Source organism: Pipistrellus kuhlii, unplaced genomic scaffold, assembly GCF_014108245.1.
Source record: "Pipistrellus kuhlii isolate mPipKuh1 unplaced genomic scaffold, mPipKuh1.p scaffold_m20_p_9, whole genome shotgun sequence".
In the NCBI taxonomy this organism is placed as follows: Eukaryota; Metazoa; Chordata; class Mammalia; order Chiroptera; family Vespertilionidae; genus Pipistrellus; species Pipistrellus kuhlii.
Window position 1 is genome coordinate 48,816,583 of NW_023425595.1, and position 15,556 is coordinate 48,832,138.

Here is a 15,556-nt window from a genome sequence, read left to right on the forward strand (position 1 = left end):
TTTTTTGTTTTTTTTTTCGCTTTTCCCTGGTTGCTTTTCTACTTCAGTACCTTTATTGTACCTATATTTTTATAGGATGGGTGTGCTTAAAATTCTGGCTGTTAGAAGAGTTAGGTATATTTCTATGCTGTACTTCTTCCTAGATCCCATTATCTAAAAAATTCTTCCTGGAGATAATTAGTAAATAGCCCTATTTTAATTTCATGATTATTTTTAGATTTCAAATTCACCAGATAGTTTTCTTGATCAAATTTATCAAAGTAAATCCTTTTTTAAGGGAGAAATTAGCTTTGTCAATAGAAAGGAACATGATAGTATTTCTATTAGTGTTAGTTATTTTGGTCTTTAATCATAAAATATTTTATCTTTGTTTCTGGCTAAATGAATTAAAGAAAATAGAGATTGAGAGCAGTTTTTTGTTTTGTTTTGTTTTTTAAATACTGTATTTTCCGGCATATAAGATGACCAGGCGTAAAAGACGACCCCCTAATTTTACAGTTAAAACATAGGTTTAGGCCTATATTCGCTGTATAAGACTACCCCCCACTTCCGAGGCAACACGTTCTTTTTTTAATAGACCGCCTCTCTGACTCTGGCCAATCTGAGCAGGCTTTTTACTAGAACACAAACATGTCTATTAAAAAAAGAACTGGTGTTGCCTCGGAAGTGGGGGGTAGTCTTATACAGCGAATATAGGCCTAAACCTATGTTTTAACTGTAAAATTAGGGGGTCGTCTTATACGCCAGAAAATATGGTAATCCTCACCTGAGAGTATTTTTTCCTTTGATTTTCACAGAGAGTGGCACAGATAGGAAGAGAGAAACAATGTGAGAGAGCAATATTGATTAGTTGCCTCCTGCTCGCATCCCAACCAGGGCTGGGAATCAACCCTGCAATCCAGATACATTAGGTATATGCCCTTGACTGGAATTGAACCCTTGACCTTTCGGTGCACAGGTCAATGCTCTAACCACTGAGCTGATGGTCAGAGCGAGAGTAATTCTTAAGAATCAGTCCCTTTTCTGCTTTCTTTTTATATCTTATGGAACTTACAGCATAGAGTCATGGTTTTATTTATTTACCACTGACCCAGGGCACAGATTCGTGCACATTGAAAGGAAATTAATTAGAAGGTGGCCAGGTGAGTCTGGACAAAAAGGTCTCAATCCGCCCTGGAGCCAATCTCCCAGATGTCTGCAGAGTGAGTAGGGTCCCTCAGGCAGGTGGGATCCCTTGGCCCGGCCTGTGGGGATCAGGCCAACTTCAGCTCTCTGACATCCCCCTAGTGGTCCTGGAATACAAGAGGGCACTCTACAAAGTTGCTGTTGTACAGAATGTGGAACGCAAATGCAAATGTGCAGTAAATCAGATTCAGGGCCAACAGTGCCTCAGCAACAACATAACCCATGGCTGAAGGTAGAATTGCACTACCCTGCAAGGAATCCAGCTCCCTCCTCTCTGGTTTTGGGGTGCATTACTCGAGAACTGCTGCTGCCAAGTCACTGCAGCCACGCAGCTCCTGTGTTGAATGGCTGCCCCCTGGTTATCAGTGTATGTCATAGCAACCAATTGGATGGGCAGAGGGACACTTAGCATATGAGCTTTTTATATATATAGATTTTTTTAAAAAGATTTTTATTGCTTTCAAAGAAGGAGGGAGAGAGAGATCGGAACATCAATGATGAAAAAATCATCGATCGACTGCCTCCTGCACACCTCCCCACTGGGGATTGAGCTTGAAAACTGAGCATGTGCCCTGCCCAGGAATTGACCCATGTCCTCCTGGGGGCCATACTAGAAAAATGATTTTATTTATTCTAGGCTTTGAAAGTTTTTCTTCTATTTTGTGCTATTTGGCAAACCACAGCTTCAGGAATTGATATTTCTCTAATTCACAATGAGTATTGGGAAATTCTTATTATTGATGCCTATAATTTAATGAGTCATGTTTCAGGTTTCATAATGCCTGCATGTCTAAAAGGGAAAGCTTTATACTGTTCCCTCAACCTTCACCTCCTGTCCTTCAGCCTTCTTTCTTCAGTTTAGAGTACTGAGATACAAGTTTTTACATTCTTTTTTTTTCTTTTCTTTTTTTTTAATTTATTTTTTACAGAGAGGAAGGGAGAGGGATAGAGAGTTAGAAACATGATCAGCTGCCTCCTGCACTCCCCCTACTGGGGATGACCCTGCAACCAAGGTATATGTCTTTGACCGGAATCGAACCCGGACTCTTCAGTCTACAGGCTGACGCTCTATCCACTGAGCCAAACCATTTAGGGCAAATTGTGACATTCTTATCAACCTCTCTGACACCCAAAAAGTCAGTAGTTCTTCTCAGTTCTGCTTGGTGAGCTCTGGCATCTTGTCTACTTCTTTCCATTCCCACCACCACTCATTTAATTCGGGCCATCATTTCTTTATTTCTTCATTGGATGGCTGCTATATCTCCTAGTCTCTCTGGTTCCAATCTAGCTTTAATTCATTTTCCCATCATATATTCAGAGTACTCTCCCTATATTTCTCCCTGTTTAAAACTCTTCAGTGGTTTTCTTTCTTACAAGGATTAAGTTCCAATAACTCTAAGTCCCTATCTTCATCTACCAGGCCCCTCATCATCTTGTTCCTTCTTTGGGGTTGGCTTATGCTGCTTGTCCAATAAACTGTTCCTGAACTGTCAAGTATCTCTCTTGTGCTCTTTGGGAGCTTTCATTATAGCCTTTATCACACCACTTTAGGAATACTTTTAATCAAAATATTGCAAAGAGTTTTAAAAGCCAAATAGTACTCAGAGGTACATGAAAACAGCATTTTTTCCGGCCCTACATACCCTTGCCCCTAATCTATTCACCAGAGGCAGTCACTTTAAAGTCTTTTAGGCGTTTCTTGCATTTACCTCTGTAGTTGGCAGGGGATTTTAGAAAAAATTAAGCTAAATTAACACATGATGTATATTTTTCACTGCTGAAGCTATTATAATAGTATGCTGTGATTATATTGATATTTCCTGTTTGTAAAACTTTTCCTATAGTAAATTGTCTCCTTTTTTTCATTTGCTTAAAACTTCTGTTGACTGTCTTCCCACACTTAATATTTTATTAAATACCTCTGATATAATTTGAGGTCACATCTCTTTCTGTTTGTGGAACACCTTTTAGTTGAAAGTTGGTGGGGCCACCATTTTGAAGTGGCAAAGGTCATCCCTTCCTTTAAATTAGCCAATTGCTAAAGAGAGAATATTAAAAGCAACAAGAGAAAAACAGTTACCTACAAGGGAGCACCCATACGATTGTCAGCTGATTTCTCAACAGAAACTATGCAGGGAATGGCAAGAAATATTCAAAGTGATGAATAGCAAGAACCTACAACCAAGATTACTTTACCCAGCAAAGCTATCATTCAGAATTGAAGGTCAGATAAAGAGTTTCACAAATAAGAAAAAGCTAAAGGAGTTCATTACCACAAAGCCAATTTTAAATGAAATGTTAAAGGGTTAGTGAAGTCTCCAGGCATTATTCCTGTGATTCAGTATTGAAAGATTATCTAGTATTAAGTAGGTATTTCATTAAAAACTCAGTAAAATAGGGGACTCTTTCCCCTTCCCCACATGAGAGTCTGTGCTGTGAGGTTCTTTCCCCCTCCCCATGTAGGAGTCTGTACTTCAATAAATTTACACCTTTGCTATACTAAAAATATATTAAAATAATAATAATTTAAATAAAATCATCTAAAAGCCTTTGTGAAAGATAAGTAGTTTGTTGTGTTTTGTTTTTTTTTAATTTAAAAATTTTTTTAATTTCAAAGAGAGGAAAGGGGGAAGGAGAGAGATAGAAACATCAGTGATGAGAGAATCACGGATCACCTGCCTTCTGCACACAACCTGGTCATGTGCCCAGATTGGAAATTGAACCATGACTTCCTGGTTCATGGGTCAACTCAATCGCTGAACCACATTGGCCGGATAGTAGTTGTTATTTTGTTGCTCTATAGGTCAACTCTTTAAGTTTAGATTTTTGTCCCATATATAAATTGCCATTTTAGTTTTGCTAGTGCTAGAAACTTAAGCAGAAGTCTAATGAGACAATTTTTCCCCCCTACTAGATTCTTATCAAGACAGAGATCCCCTAAGGGTCTCTGTAAGTCGAGAACAAAGTTTTCTTAGGACTCCATTGGACTGTGATCCATTTTCTCATCCTCACCCGATTGCCCAGGAGAACATCTGTGGTGACAATGCTAATGAAACAGGTGAGAGATAAAGACATTGAAAGTGGAATTGATGTGCACAAGGTATTTATTGTAGTGTTATTTGTAATGAAAAATGGTAAATAATTCAATGACTCTTTGGAATTAGAATCATTATGGTGCACCCATACTATGTGATTCTGTGTAGTGTTAAATGACGAGAGAAATCGTGTTCATGCATTGAAAAATATCTGATGATAATCACCAAAATGTTGGTACAGGTTTACTATTTTTGGAGACTGGCTGGGTTTTACTTTCTATTTATATGTTCACCTATAGATTTTTTTTTTTTAAATAAGCATGTATTCTGTAGAGAAAAAATTGAATGAGAGAAGTGAAGTGTATTTAAAGAATAATTAACTTTTCTTTTTAATTGTTTCACTAAATAAATGCTAGCAGGGAGTATTTGAAGGTATGAGATTTTTATAGTTGGCGACCTGTATAAATTTTGTGTTTAAGCCTTTTCATAACAATTCACAGTCACTACTATTAAACATTGTCTTTCAAAAATTCTACATGTGGTTTTCTACATGACTTGTTTTGTTTTACTTTTAAATATTTGGAAAATAAAAAGGTTACAAGAAAAAAACAACAACATTAAATAACATAACTCTGCCACCCAAAGACAACCAGTTTGTGTTAAGTTTCTCACTTTTGTATTTATGTATGTATATAAAAAGCTGTTTTACATGTATATTATGCTTACTAACCATACAAAGCGTAGTTCTAGTAATGCTTTATTAGTTCTAAAGCAACTTTTAAGCAGTTACTTTTTCTAACCAGATTTCTTTTTATTTTAGCTGTCACATATACTTGAATAATTCTCGTAGTTTCATCTATAGTATAATAGAATGAGATGTGAGACCTTTTCTTTTTGAGGATTTATAGAAAAATTGACTTTAGCATCTTTTTTTATGATTATTATTATTAGAGATTGAAATAACTGCAGAGAATATAATTTCCAATAAATTACATACAGTTTTTGCCCTAGCTGGTTAAAGGGTCCCAGGTTCGACGCCAGCAGACTAAAGGGTCCCAGGTTCGACGCCAGCCAAGGGCACATGCCTGGGTTGCGGGCTCAGTCCCCAGTAGGGGCCATGCAGGAATCAGCCAATCAATGATTCTCTCATCATTGATGTTTTATCTCTCTTTCCCTCTCCCTTCCTCTCTAAACTCAACAAAATATATGTTTAAAAGAATTACGTATAATTTTTAATACATAAAGTAAAACTACTACATTATTATTTTAGATTTAGCTAAAGGAGACTTGTATTTCCTTTTTGTTCTACCTGTTGATGCCCTCTAGCCAAAAACTACCAGGAACACGCCTGTGGTTGAACAAAGCTGCAGTTTTGATTTTTTATAGTCAAAGGTAGAAGGCCACTTCAGGGAACAATGAGATATCTCAATAAGAGGGTATTTGAAAGGACTTACTGGTCCCTGATCTGGTAGCTCAATTGGCTCCCAATACATTAAGGTTTGTGGGTTCAATCTTTGGACAGAGCACATATATAAAAATCAACCAATGAATGCATAAATAAGTGGAACCAACAAATCAATGTTTCTCCTTTTAAATCAGTAAATAAAAGACTTAGTGTAAGACTTGGACTTCTATTAGGTTATTTTGTGAAAGATTCAAGGAAATGGGCCCCTGTTTATTAGTATTGGATGTTATCAGAGAGCAGGGGTACCTAAAAAATTCTTATTCAGGAGGTGCCCTGTTTCCCCGAAAATAAGACAGTGTCTTATATTAATTTTTGCTCCCAAAGATGCACTAGGTCTTATTTTCAGGGGATGTCTTATTTTTCCATGAAGAAGAATACAGTACACATTTATTGTTAAATGAAAATAAAGGAAATTTATTACCTGTATACGGTACGATAGTACGGTAGTTGTCAACACAAACCAGACAAACTGTGAATCCTACAGTATCAAGAATTTACTCATTTATTCAATGACAATCATGTCATCATCTTCTGGAACATCATCATAACAATCCAATTCCTGAATTTCCTGGTGAATTTCTTGTGACTCCATTTCTTTCAGAATCAGTGAACCAAATCTCTCATGTTTAGCCTAGGGGAGCCTTATTTTCGGGGGGATGCCTTATATTTCACTCAGAAGGAAACCTGTAAGTAGGTCTTATTTTCGGAGGATGTCTTATTTTTGGGGAAACACAGTAGGAATAATGGGATGAAGCTAATAAAAGCTGTAACTGGTAAAGAAGCAGTAGTCATGCATATTAGCCAGGATAAGATGCTTACTAATATTTGTGGTCTGGACTAGATTCATGATTGTGATTGTGTCTCTGTTCAGAGATGAGAGTGGGTGGTCTGGTTTTTGTCTTGTCCATCATGGTCACAGAGTGGCCTTTTCTGATATTGGTGTTCTGTGGAATTGTTATGTGTAACAGAGCACCTGGGTCTAGCTAAGAGAGAGTGCCGGATCAGTTCCTGGCTCTTGGCTGCCTTTCTCCTTCTCATATGCATCCCCAGATTTCTATTGTTTCTATCTTAGAAGGGAAGGTCTTAGTTTTTGTTACTTCTCCATTCCCTCCCTACCACTTTACTCAGTACTTCATCACCTCACCTTTCTTTCTTAATAGCTTTGTAGGTGGTATTGCTGACTTCAAGCTCTGTGCCCACTGCTTGTGTAGGAAGGCAGGAAATGGGTTTTGCTTCTGAAGGAAAGCCAGAACTGTTGCCCTCCTCATAGCATGGAAGAGTCTCTGTTTAAGGTTTTGCTTTCATCCCCTTTTTAGGGACCTTCCAATGGGTCCCTCCTCCCACTGAACCATTTCCAAACCAAATAATTTCAGGGACCTGTTCACTGAATTCTTTTTTTTTTTTTTTTTTTTTAAATATATTTTATTGATTTTGTACAGAGAGGAAGGGAGAGAGATAGAGAGCTAGAAACATCGATGATAGAGAGTCATCGATCAGCTGCCTCTTGCACACCCCCCGCTGGGGATATGCCCGCAACCAAGGTACATGCCCTTGACCGGAATCGAACCCGGGACCCTTCAGTCCCCAAGCCGACGCTCTATCCATTGAGCCAAACCGGTCCCGGCTCACTGAATTCTTCAATGTCTTAAATAACTGATCTTGCTCCTTTCTCCAATTTTTTTTTTTTAATTTTATTGGTTACAAAGAGGAAGAGAGAGGGAGAGAAAGCGATAGAAACATCAATGATGATTGAGAACCATCGATCGGCTGCCTCCTGCACTCCCCACACCAGGGACCAAGCCTGAAACCCTGACATTGTCCCTGACCCAGTTTTTATTTTTTACTTCTTACCACTATTCAAATGCTACCCCGTTCACTTATCTCTCCTCTTGGGGAATCTTCTTCAAAAGGGTTTTATTCATAGAAAAACCATGACAACTACAGTTTTCCAGGGGTGGGGGGAAGTATATTGTGCTGACTAGTAAATGTTTGAATGATAAAATGAATTTTTTTCCTTTTAATTTTTTTTAGTCTAAGATAAGGCAACTCTACGAAGCAAAATATGAAAAAACATTTTTTAGGAAATGATGCTCTCTGGAGCTAAGAATTTGATTTGTCATAATCCAAATCTTCCTCCCTCCCCACTCGCCCCCTTTTCAGTCAAGGTTAAAGAGACTGTGGTTGAGAATCAGGCAGTATTAACTTATGCTGTGGACAAAGAAGAACGTACATATCTGAGCGCAGCTAAAAGGCCAGTTAATAAGGTTGGTAATGTTTTAGTGTGCACTACATTGTTAGAGCTGTTTGGCTTTATATTCTCTTTTGTTTAGTTCATAAACGTTGTGAAATACTAAAGACTCTGTTCTCTGAGATCTGCTCCTACTGAAGTGGATCAGTGATGAAAATAGCCAAATCTGAGCATCAGAAGACCTTTCAGTCTACCTGATGCATGATCTCTGTAGTTCTGAGAAGCAAAAGTATAAAGTAGTTTAAAACAATAAGTACGTACGTGTGTGTGTGTGTGTGTGGGTGTGTGTGTGAAGGTGACAGTGGATAACTGAGGACTTGCTGATGGATGAGTGAGATTGGGGGGGCAGGGCATGTATGTATGAAAGGCTGGTCAGGTCTGAGCAATGATGACAAGATTTGACTACTGAACTTCGAAATTATGAAGGTTTCTCTATACTTGATCTGAGCTCAAAATTGGCAATTGCTGATGTTTTTCTAGATTTTTACTTCTTACATTGTGGTCTAATGTTCCCCTTATTTTTAGGCTGAAACACAGGAGATTTATCATGAGCCATCATCTTCAATAACTATTTCTACTGGAAGCTTAAGTACTGAAAACACAGATTTGAGCTTTACAGATCCAGGTAATAATGTCAAAATGTCTGTAAATAACTTGAAAGACCAGCACCAGTTCAGTTGTAGTACAATGATGAGAGCAAGCATTGCTTTTCACATTGTGCTGAGAGGGATTATTATTTTTTTAATTACAAAAGTGAAGTTTTTATGTCTGTTAGAATATTGGATATGATATTCTAAACATAATCGGAAGTCACAGGCATGCAGATCCTTGAGTATGCTCTGTGGATTCCCAACAGTACTTTGAGAAGTATCCACTAATGGTCACATTTTCCCACTCAGTAGGAAGCTATCTCAGCAAATATCTTGATTGCACCGATTCCTTATCAGTGTTGCTATATCTCTCACCAAAATTTCTCTAAGTAACTATCCATTAAATATTGTAATTAATCTCAGTTATTAGAGTCATTTTCAGAGCATGTGGAACATGGGGAACAAGGATTTACCACTGGCAAAGCAGCAGCAGCGAATATTTTAAGTTCTACAGTTCCTCCATCACAAGTTAACCTCTGTCCCCTGCAGCAGAAAAATTTATACCTGGTCAAGCACACACATTCAGCAGATGATAGACAAGTACATAAATGAAACAAATTTAATGACTGAAAAAACAGACTTGGAGGGTAAATTATCTTGAACACATGCTTTTATATAAACTGTAACTTTTAACTTTTTATCCCTTTTAGTTTTGAGTGGTGATTGATTGAGCTCCATGTTTTTATGGCCTGCTACAGCACAGTCATGCTATGGACAGTGTTGAGGGCATTTAGTGAGATCAGGGACATGGAACCAGTTAGATTCACAGAAGAACAAGAGCTCAGCAGATCATCCTCCACCATACAACTGGAGGGCAGTATGTGTTGTCGGTATTGAGAACAAGAATTCAGAAGTCAAGCAGACGTGGATTTGACTCCTAGTTTTACCATTTTACTAACTGTGAGACCATGAGCAAGATACTCTTTCATCTTCTATAAAGAGGGGTATTGGAGATGAAATGGAATAATGTACATAAAGTACAATGTCTGGCCCATAGTAACACTCAGATTTTCTGTTTTTAATCATTGACCTGAAATGTGCTACGTCAGAATAACAAAGCTTATAGCAAAGTAGTGATCACAATGGCCTCTGACACCTAATTAATCTCATAAAATTTTGGGCCTGGTAGAAATGGAGACATATTTGTGAAAGATTTTGATCATTGAATGTGTCCTCATTTTTTATGCATTGTAAGTAATAAAGGACCTAATTTGAAAACTTCTGTTGGTAATGAAAACAATGGATTTTTGTTTAATGGGATTTGCCTAAAAAGTTTTTATAAATATGTTCTTAGTACTACCTTTCTAGGCTTTATTTGAAAAAGAAATTCATCTTCTCCTCCCCCCCTCAAAATTCCAACAGTTGATCTTGACTTCCCTGAATTGGAATACATTTTTCCAAGCTTGCATCGTCAGCTGTTTAAACCCTTGGAACCACAGCCAGATTTTGATTTGTCATCCTTATCCTTCGGGATTTCTGAAGAGAGCAGGGACCAGGTATGTTAAAGTGGATGCTTCATTTCACTGAATTGCCAAGAACAGTTTGCCAAATTTTCGTCCTTTAGAACAGAACAGTGGTTGTTAATCTTGGTTGCCAATGAAAATCATTTGGAAAGCTTTTAAGAATCCCAGTGCCCAGATGGCACCCAGACCAGAATCTCTCAGATATCAGGATTTCTTTTAAAGCTCCCAAAGTGACTCTAATGCGGAACCAAAATTGAAAGAAGTTGCATTAGAATTGTAATTCAGCCTTAAACAGTTCAGGTAAATACAGTTTTGCAAAATTTAAAGTCTCTTCCTACCCAAGGGGTTAAGACTCAAACCACGGTCTTTCTACTACTTCCTGACATCCTGGGTTGCTATACATAATTCCTGCCTATCAGAAAATGATGTCAGCTCTGGCTGGTGTGGCTCAGTTGGCTGAGCTTCATCCCATGCACTGAGAGGTAACTGGTTCAATTCCCCTCAGGGTACATGCCCCAGTATCAGGCTCAGACCCCAGTAGGGAATATGTAGGAGGCAGGCAATTGATGCTTCTCTCTCATCGATGTTTCTTCCACCCTAATATCAATAAAACATATATATACATATATACATATACATATATATACATATATACATATACATATATATACATATATACATATATATATATATATATATATATATATATATATATATATATATATATATGTAATTTATTTTTTAAATGAGCCAAAACCAGTTTGGCTCAGTGGATAGAGCTTCGGTCTGCGGTCTGAAGGGTCCCGGGTTCGATTCCGGTCAAGGGCATGTACCTTGGTTGCGAGCACATCCCCAGTAGGGGGTGTGCAGGAGGCAGCTGGTCGATGTTTCTCTCTCATCGATGTTTCTAGGTCTCTATCCCTCTCCCTTACTCTCTGTAAAAAATCAGTAAAATAAAAAGTAAAAAAATAAAATGATCTCATCATGTTCTAAACTCAATCTGGTTAATTTGTAATTTGTTTTATAGATGATCTCTTTTTAAAAGTCTTTCATATTGACTAAAATGGAAGTAGGTTTGAATAAGCTAATTATTAGTGTGAGTCAGTTGGCAGTTAAGGAAGAGTAATATCAAAGGAACATGATTACTGACTCAACTTGTAATACCTAATCAACACTTGAGCATTTCCCTGTTGTTTTCCATCAGAGCTCAGAGGCGTCAGGTGAAAGCCACCATGCAACTCTCTCCCCCAAAAGAACAGCACTGAGGAGGACCAGCCTGCCTTCTCTTAACACAAGCCTGAGCCAGCAACCTGACCCTAACCTGACTCGTGCTGCAGCTCTGAGTTTTGGCACAGAAAATATTATTGAGGGTATGTATGATTCAACTACAAAAAGTTTAAAACCCAATATATTTTTCTTGATTGTTTGCATCCATTTTTCTTGAAAATTGTGCCTAACAATTCTTGGTTTTTCTCCATTCCTGTTCTCACCTCTGCCCCCAGTGCTACAAGTTTTTTCTTTGTGTATTCGTTTAAATAACAGAGGTAATATATGCTTACTTGGCAATTTTCAGAGTAGTGGACTTGATAAAAAAAAAGTTCTTACTCAACTTCCCTACCTCAATACTTAATCAACAACTTATCCTAAAACTTTTTGCACAAATTTTATGTACACATAAATACACAAGATACACACGTTTTAACTTTGTTATTGCAAAATCAATTTTTTATGGCGGAAAAATCTCATTGTTTTGAATAGTCGTATTTTAAAAAAATATTAAAATAGAAAATACATGGTGGTGTGAGCATTAGTGTTATTTGAAAGTCACTGTGACCACCCTTTAGCTTTTTATTCATGTTTATATATATCAACTTTCCTAAAATTATAGGAACTAACCTTTGCAATTTATGCAAAGTATTAGGTACTGTATTTCTAACCAAGTTTTATAACATACGATGATTAACTGATCTCTTAAACTTAATTGCAGGATCTGAACAATCTTTTCAACAGCTTCTGCCAGAATTTTCTTCACAGGAGGGGAGCCAGCATGCTGATCTACCAAGTATTTTTAGTATTGAAGCAAGAGATTCTTCCCAGGGCATGGAAAATCAGTACTCCTCTGAATCAACTGAAGTATTACAAAATAAGGGGAAAAATGTTCATTTCCAACTCTCCGCAGGAAATTTGAAAAGTCCAGTCTTCACTTCATCTGCTGAGGCTAATGTATTTCATCAATTAAATATACCACATAGTACTCCATGTGGTTCTATCACTAGTGAGTGCTCAATGAAAGACCAATTAGAAGGCCAAAGAGAAGGCCTGGGCTTTGACGAACTTTCAGAAAGGGGGGTTGATAAAGTGTTACGCAGTCAAGGGTTCACTGAAGAGAATAAAAATGAAACCTGTGGAGTTTTAAGTGTAAATCTTCATGTACAGGAAATTGACTCACAATTATGTGTAAGAACAGTGGAGATGGGAACTTCAGTTCAGATAGCCCATACTATTCAGAATGAAAAATATTTTGAAAACTCTACTAAAGCAGAAAATCCAAAAATCATACCAAACCTATCTCAGCCATCACAGTCAGAGCTGTTTTCCACTTCTGGATCATTTTCACTACAGAACTCTATTCCAGTCTGGGTAAGTGAATTCTGCATTGTACAAATAGCATTTAGAATGCTTTTCCAATATTTTTTTTAAATATTTGCGTTTTTAGTTAAGATACTGGCCAAAAAATGCACACACAAACGTGTGTGTATGTGTACTAGTAGAGGTCAGTTAATCGTATGTTATAAAACTTGGCTAGAGATACAGTCCCTAAAAAATTTACATATTCTAGTATATATAAGTATACATGTTATAAATTAAGAGTAATTATTAAGAGTAAAAATAATAGTTTCCAAACCAGCAATTAAAATAGAAAATAACTTTAATTCACTCAAAGGCAGAAAAGAACAAAATAACATTCAACAACAAAAAAAATTAAAACAGCATAGAAGTCCAAACCCAGGGGCACTTTTGAATCAAATTTTAAGAGAAACAACAAAGCTAATCATCAGAAATCTCCAAATTTTGAGATCTCTGGATTTTACTAAATTTTCCTCATATACCTTCTCAGCTTCACTGAAGAATGTTGGCCAACCCATGCTTCAGCACTTTCAGTGTTTGACCCCATTGCATTGCACTGAGTCAATCCAGTGATTTTTTTCAACCTTTTCCATCTCATGGCACACATAATTACTAAAGTCCTAAGGCACACCAAAAATTTATGTGGATCTGATTTTTTTTTAAATGGTATGATTTAGATTTCTTTATACAAGATGGCTCCTTGTGCATTGCTGTTATTTTTGACAATCTGTAAGGGCAAAGAGGTCAGTGCCTGGCTAAAGTGTCACAGTGCACCAGTTAAAAATTGCTGCAATAATCCATATTTTGTTTCAACTCATCACCTATTGCTTGTCAACATATAGACCACAGACATGATTTGATCCATTGTAAATTCTTGTTTACTTTTTAAAGGATGGTATTTCCCTTAAATTAACCTGGCAGCAGTGGCCTGCATTTGGCTTTAACCCATTAGTGCTACTCCCTTTAGTCTATGCCCTCTGGTTCCCCGCTAAGGCCTGTGATCCTTTGGGTGTATAATCCTTGCAGAAGGTATTTTCAATTACATTTTTTCAACCCCCCCCCCCCCCCCCCCGAGTCCTCCAGTATTTCTAAAAGTAGGGGTGCACTGCTCCTTTGTTGTGGTTCTTCCTCCAGAATTTAGTTTCACATATTGAATGTTTTAAGGCTATTACTTTTGGACATGGTTTTCTTGATATGGTTTTATTTTTAATATTACTGCACAGGAGACAGAGTCTGGCCACGGGATAATGGAAGAACCAGAACTTACATTAGTAAGCAGCAGTGACATCAGTATTACTGAAATGGATTTTGCAAACTTATCAATAGAAGAAAAAGATGACGCAAAAAGTTTTCAGGTAATTGTCATAATTATACACTTGATACAGCAACCCATAGCCAAGAATTAGGGAACATTAAAAAAGATACTGGTTTCACTTTTCTTTTCCACAAGTCCATTCTTTTTCCCATTAGAATTATCTACAAACTAACTCTTCCCTATATTGTGGTTTTCTGCAAGTGCAGTCGACTCCAATAAACAGGCAGCTTATTGTGCTCAGAGCAGAATCTGACAGTTGACAGGAAAGAAATCGTCCTCAGTGTTTTACTTTTTAAACTCAAGCCAAAACATATGCCAGGGAAGATCTCAGATGCTTCTCAATACATGTTTCTGATGCTCTAGATTTCACTCGGGCGTGGGTTAGAATTGTTTCAAAGCTGAGGCAGCAAGATAAGGAAATCTAGAACTGAAATGGATATAAAAAATGCTATTCTATTGCTTTAGGAATTTACTCTGAGAATTTAGACTTATTTCAAATACTATTAAATGCACACTCCCATTCCTTTTTTCCACAAGCAAATCATTTGTATCTTGCCTGGCTCATAATGAATTCTATGCAAGTGTTTTTGGGAACTAATGCCTAATCAGACAGATAATCAGAGGGAAACTTGAGGAGGGAAAGTAGGCTTGGCTTAGGTGGAAAGTTATATTCTCCAGTACAGCTGGCCAAATTGATTCCCTAGCCAGAAAAAATCCTAAAGCTGAAGAGTTTAGCTAAACTTTGCTATACTTAAGATTTCATCTGTGACTTTCTTGCAATTAGGAGAGTGAATTTTTGCCTCTTGTACCAGACCAGAAAACAGCTGCAGTATCTGCAGGTATGCCTTAAACATCAGAATCTAAGGGCTAGTGGGAATTCCCTCAAGTTGAAGTTACAAGCTTGCCATGTTGCTCAATGAGGTGAAAATAGCTAACTTTTTCCCCCACCAGAAACCCTCTCAAAGTTTACAGCTGTACCAGGAAGCTTACAAGAAGCATTTGCAAAGAGAAAAAAATCATTTATAGAGAGATCCTGCCAGAGACAGAAAGAAATAAGGAATAAAATACATGTCTCTAGAAATACTGAAAGCCAAGTAGTTAAGGCAACACTTAATATAGGTAAGTTCTCAAAAACATTTGTTTAACTTTCAGAAAGGAAATCTGGCTTATCAAATTACTTGAATCTGGCTCACATTACTTTTTCTCTGCTCAGGTTCACCTGTGAGTGGCCTAAAAAGTAAAGTTAAAGTGTCACTTTCCAAAGACAGAAAGACTGCACAAATCCTCAAGAACCAAAGGACTCCAAGGTGTGTATATGTGGGTGGGTGCATGCGTGCTTTGTATTAATGATGATCACATATCTGTCTTTAATTCCACATAAATTTCTTATAGGTTACACAACCAGTTAGCTGAAGTAAAAGGGCAAAATGAAGAGAAAGCAAAACAAGAAGCTTATGCCCAAAACATAGCTCGAGCAAAAGAATTTCATAAGGTGAGTAAGGTGCAAAGTGGTTTTTCATGTCAAAGATACACAATTGAAACTAAATTTTACTTTTATTCCCTCCAC

At 37.3% G+C, this 15,556-nt stretch overlaps 1 protein-coding gene and 2 non-coding genes across 3 annotated transcripts in view; all 3 read left to right on the forward strand.

Annotated features, from left to right (window-relative positions):
• Positions 1-15,556, forward strand: part of CEP295 (centrosomal protein 295) — a 49,571-nt gene that overhangs the window by 33,897 nt on the left and 118 nt on the right. Inside the window, 13 exon segments of the mRNA XM_045577725.1 lie at positions 4,100-4,243; positions 7,846-7,949; positions 8,459-8,558; positions 8,954-9,081; positions 9,083-9,170; positions 9,946-10,079; positions 11,251-11,416; positions 12,034-12,686; positions 13,898-14,029; positions 14,774-14,828; positions 14,941-15,108; positions 15,203-15,296; positions 15,382-15,481. Coding sequence (XP_045433681.1) covers positions 4,100-4,243; positions 7,846-7,949; positions 8,459-8,558; positions 8,954-9,081; positions 9,083-9,170; positions 9,946-10,079; positions 11,251-11,416; positions 12,034-12,686; positions 13,898-14,029; positions 14,774-14,828; positions 14,941-15,108; positions 15,203-15,296; positions 15,382-15,481 — 2,066 coding nt within the window.
• Positions 8,076-8,155, forward strand: LOC118713847. The gene has a single exon (XR_004986408.1). It is a non-coding gene; the product is annotated as a small nucleolar RNA U2-19 (small nucleolar RNA).
• Positions 8,314-8,385, forward strand: LOC118713846. The gene has a single exon (XR_004986407.1). It is a non-coding gene; the product is annotated as a small nucleolar RNA U2-30 (small nucleolar RNA).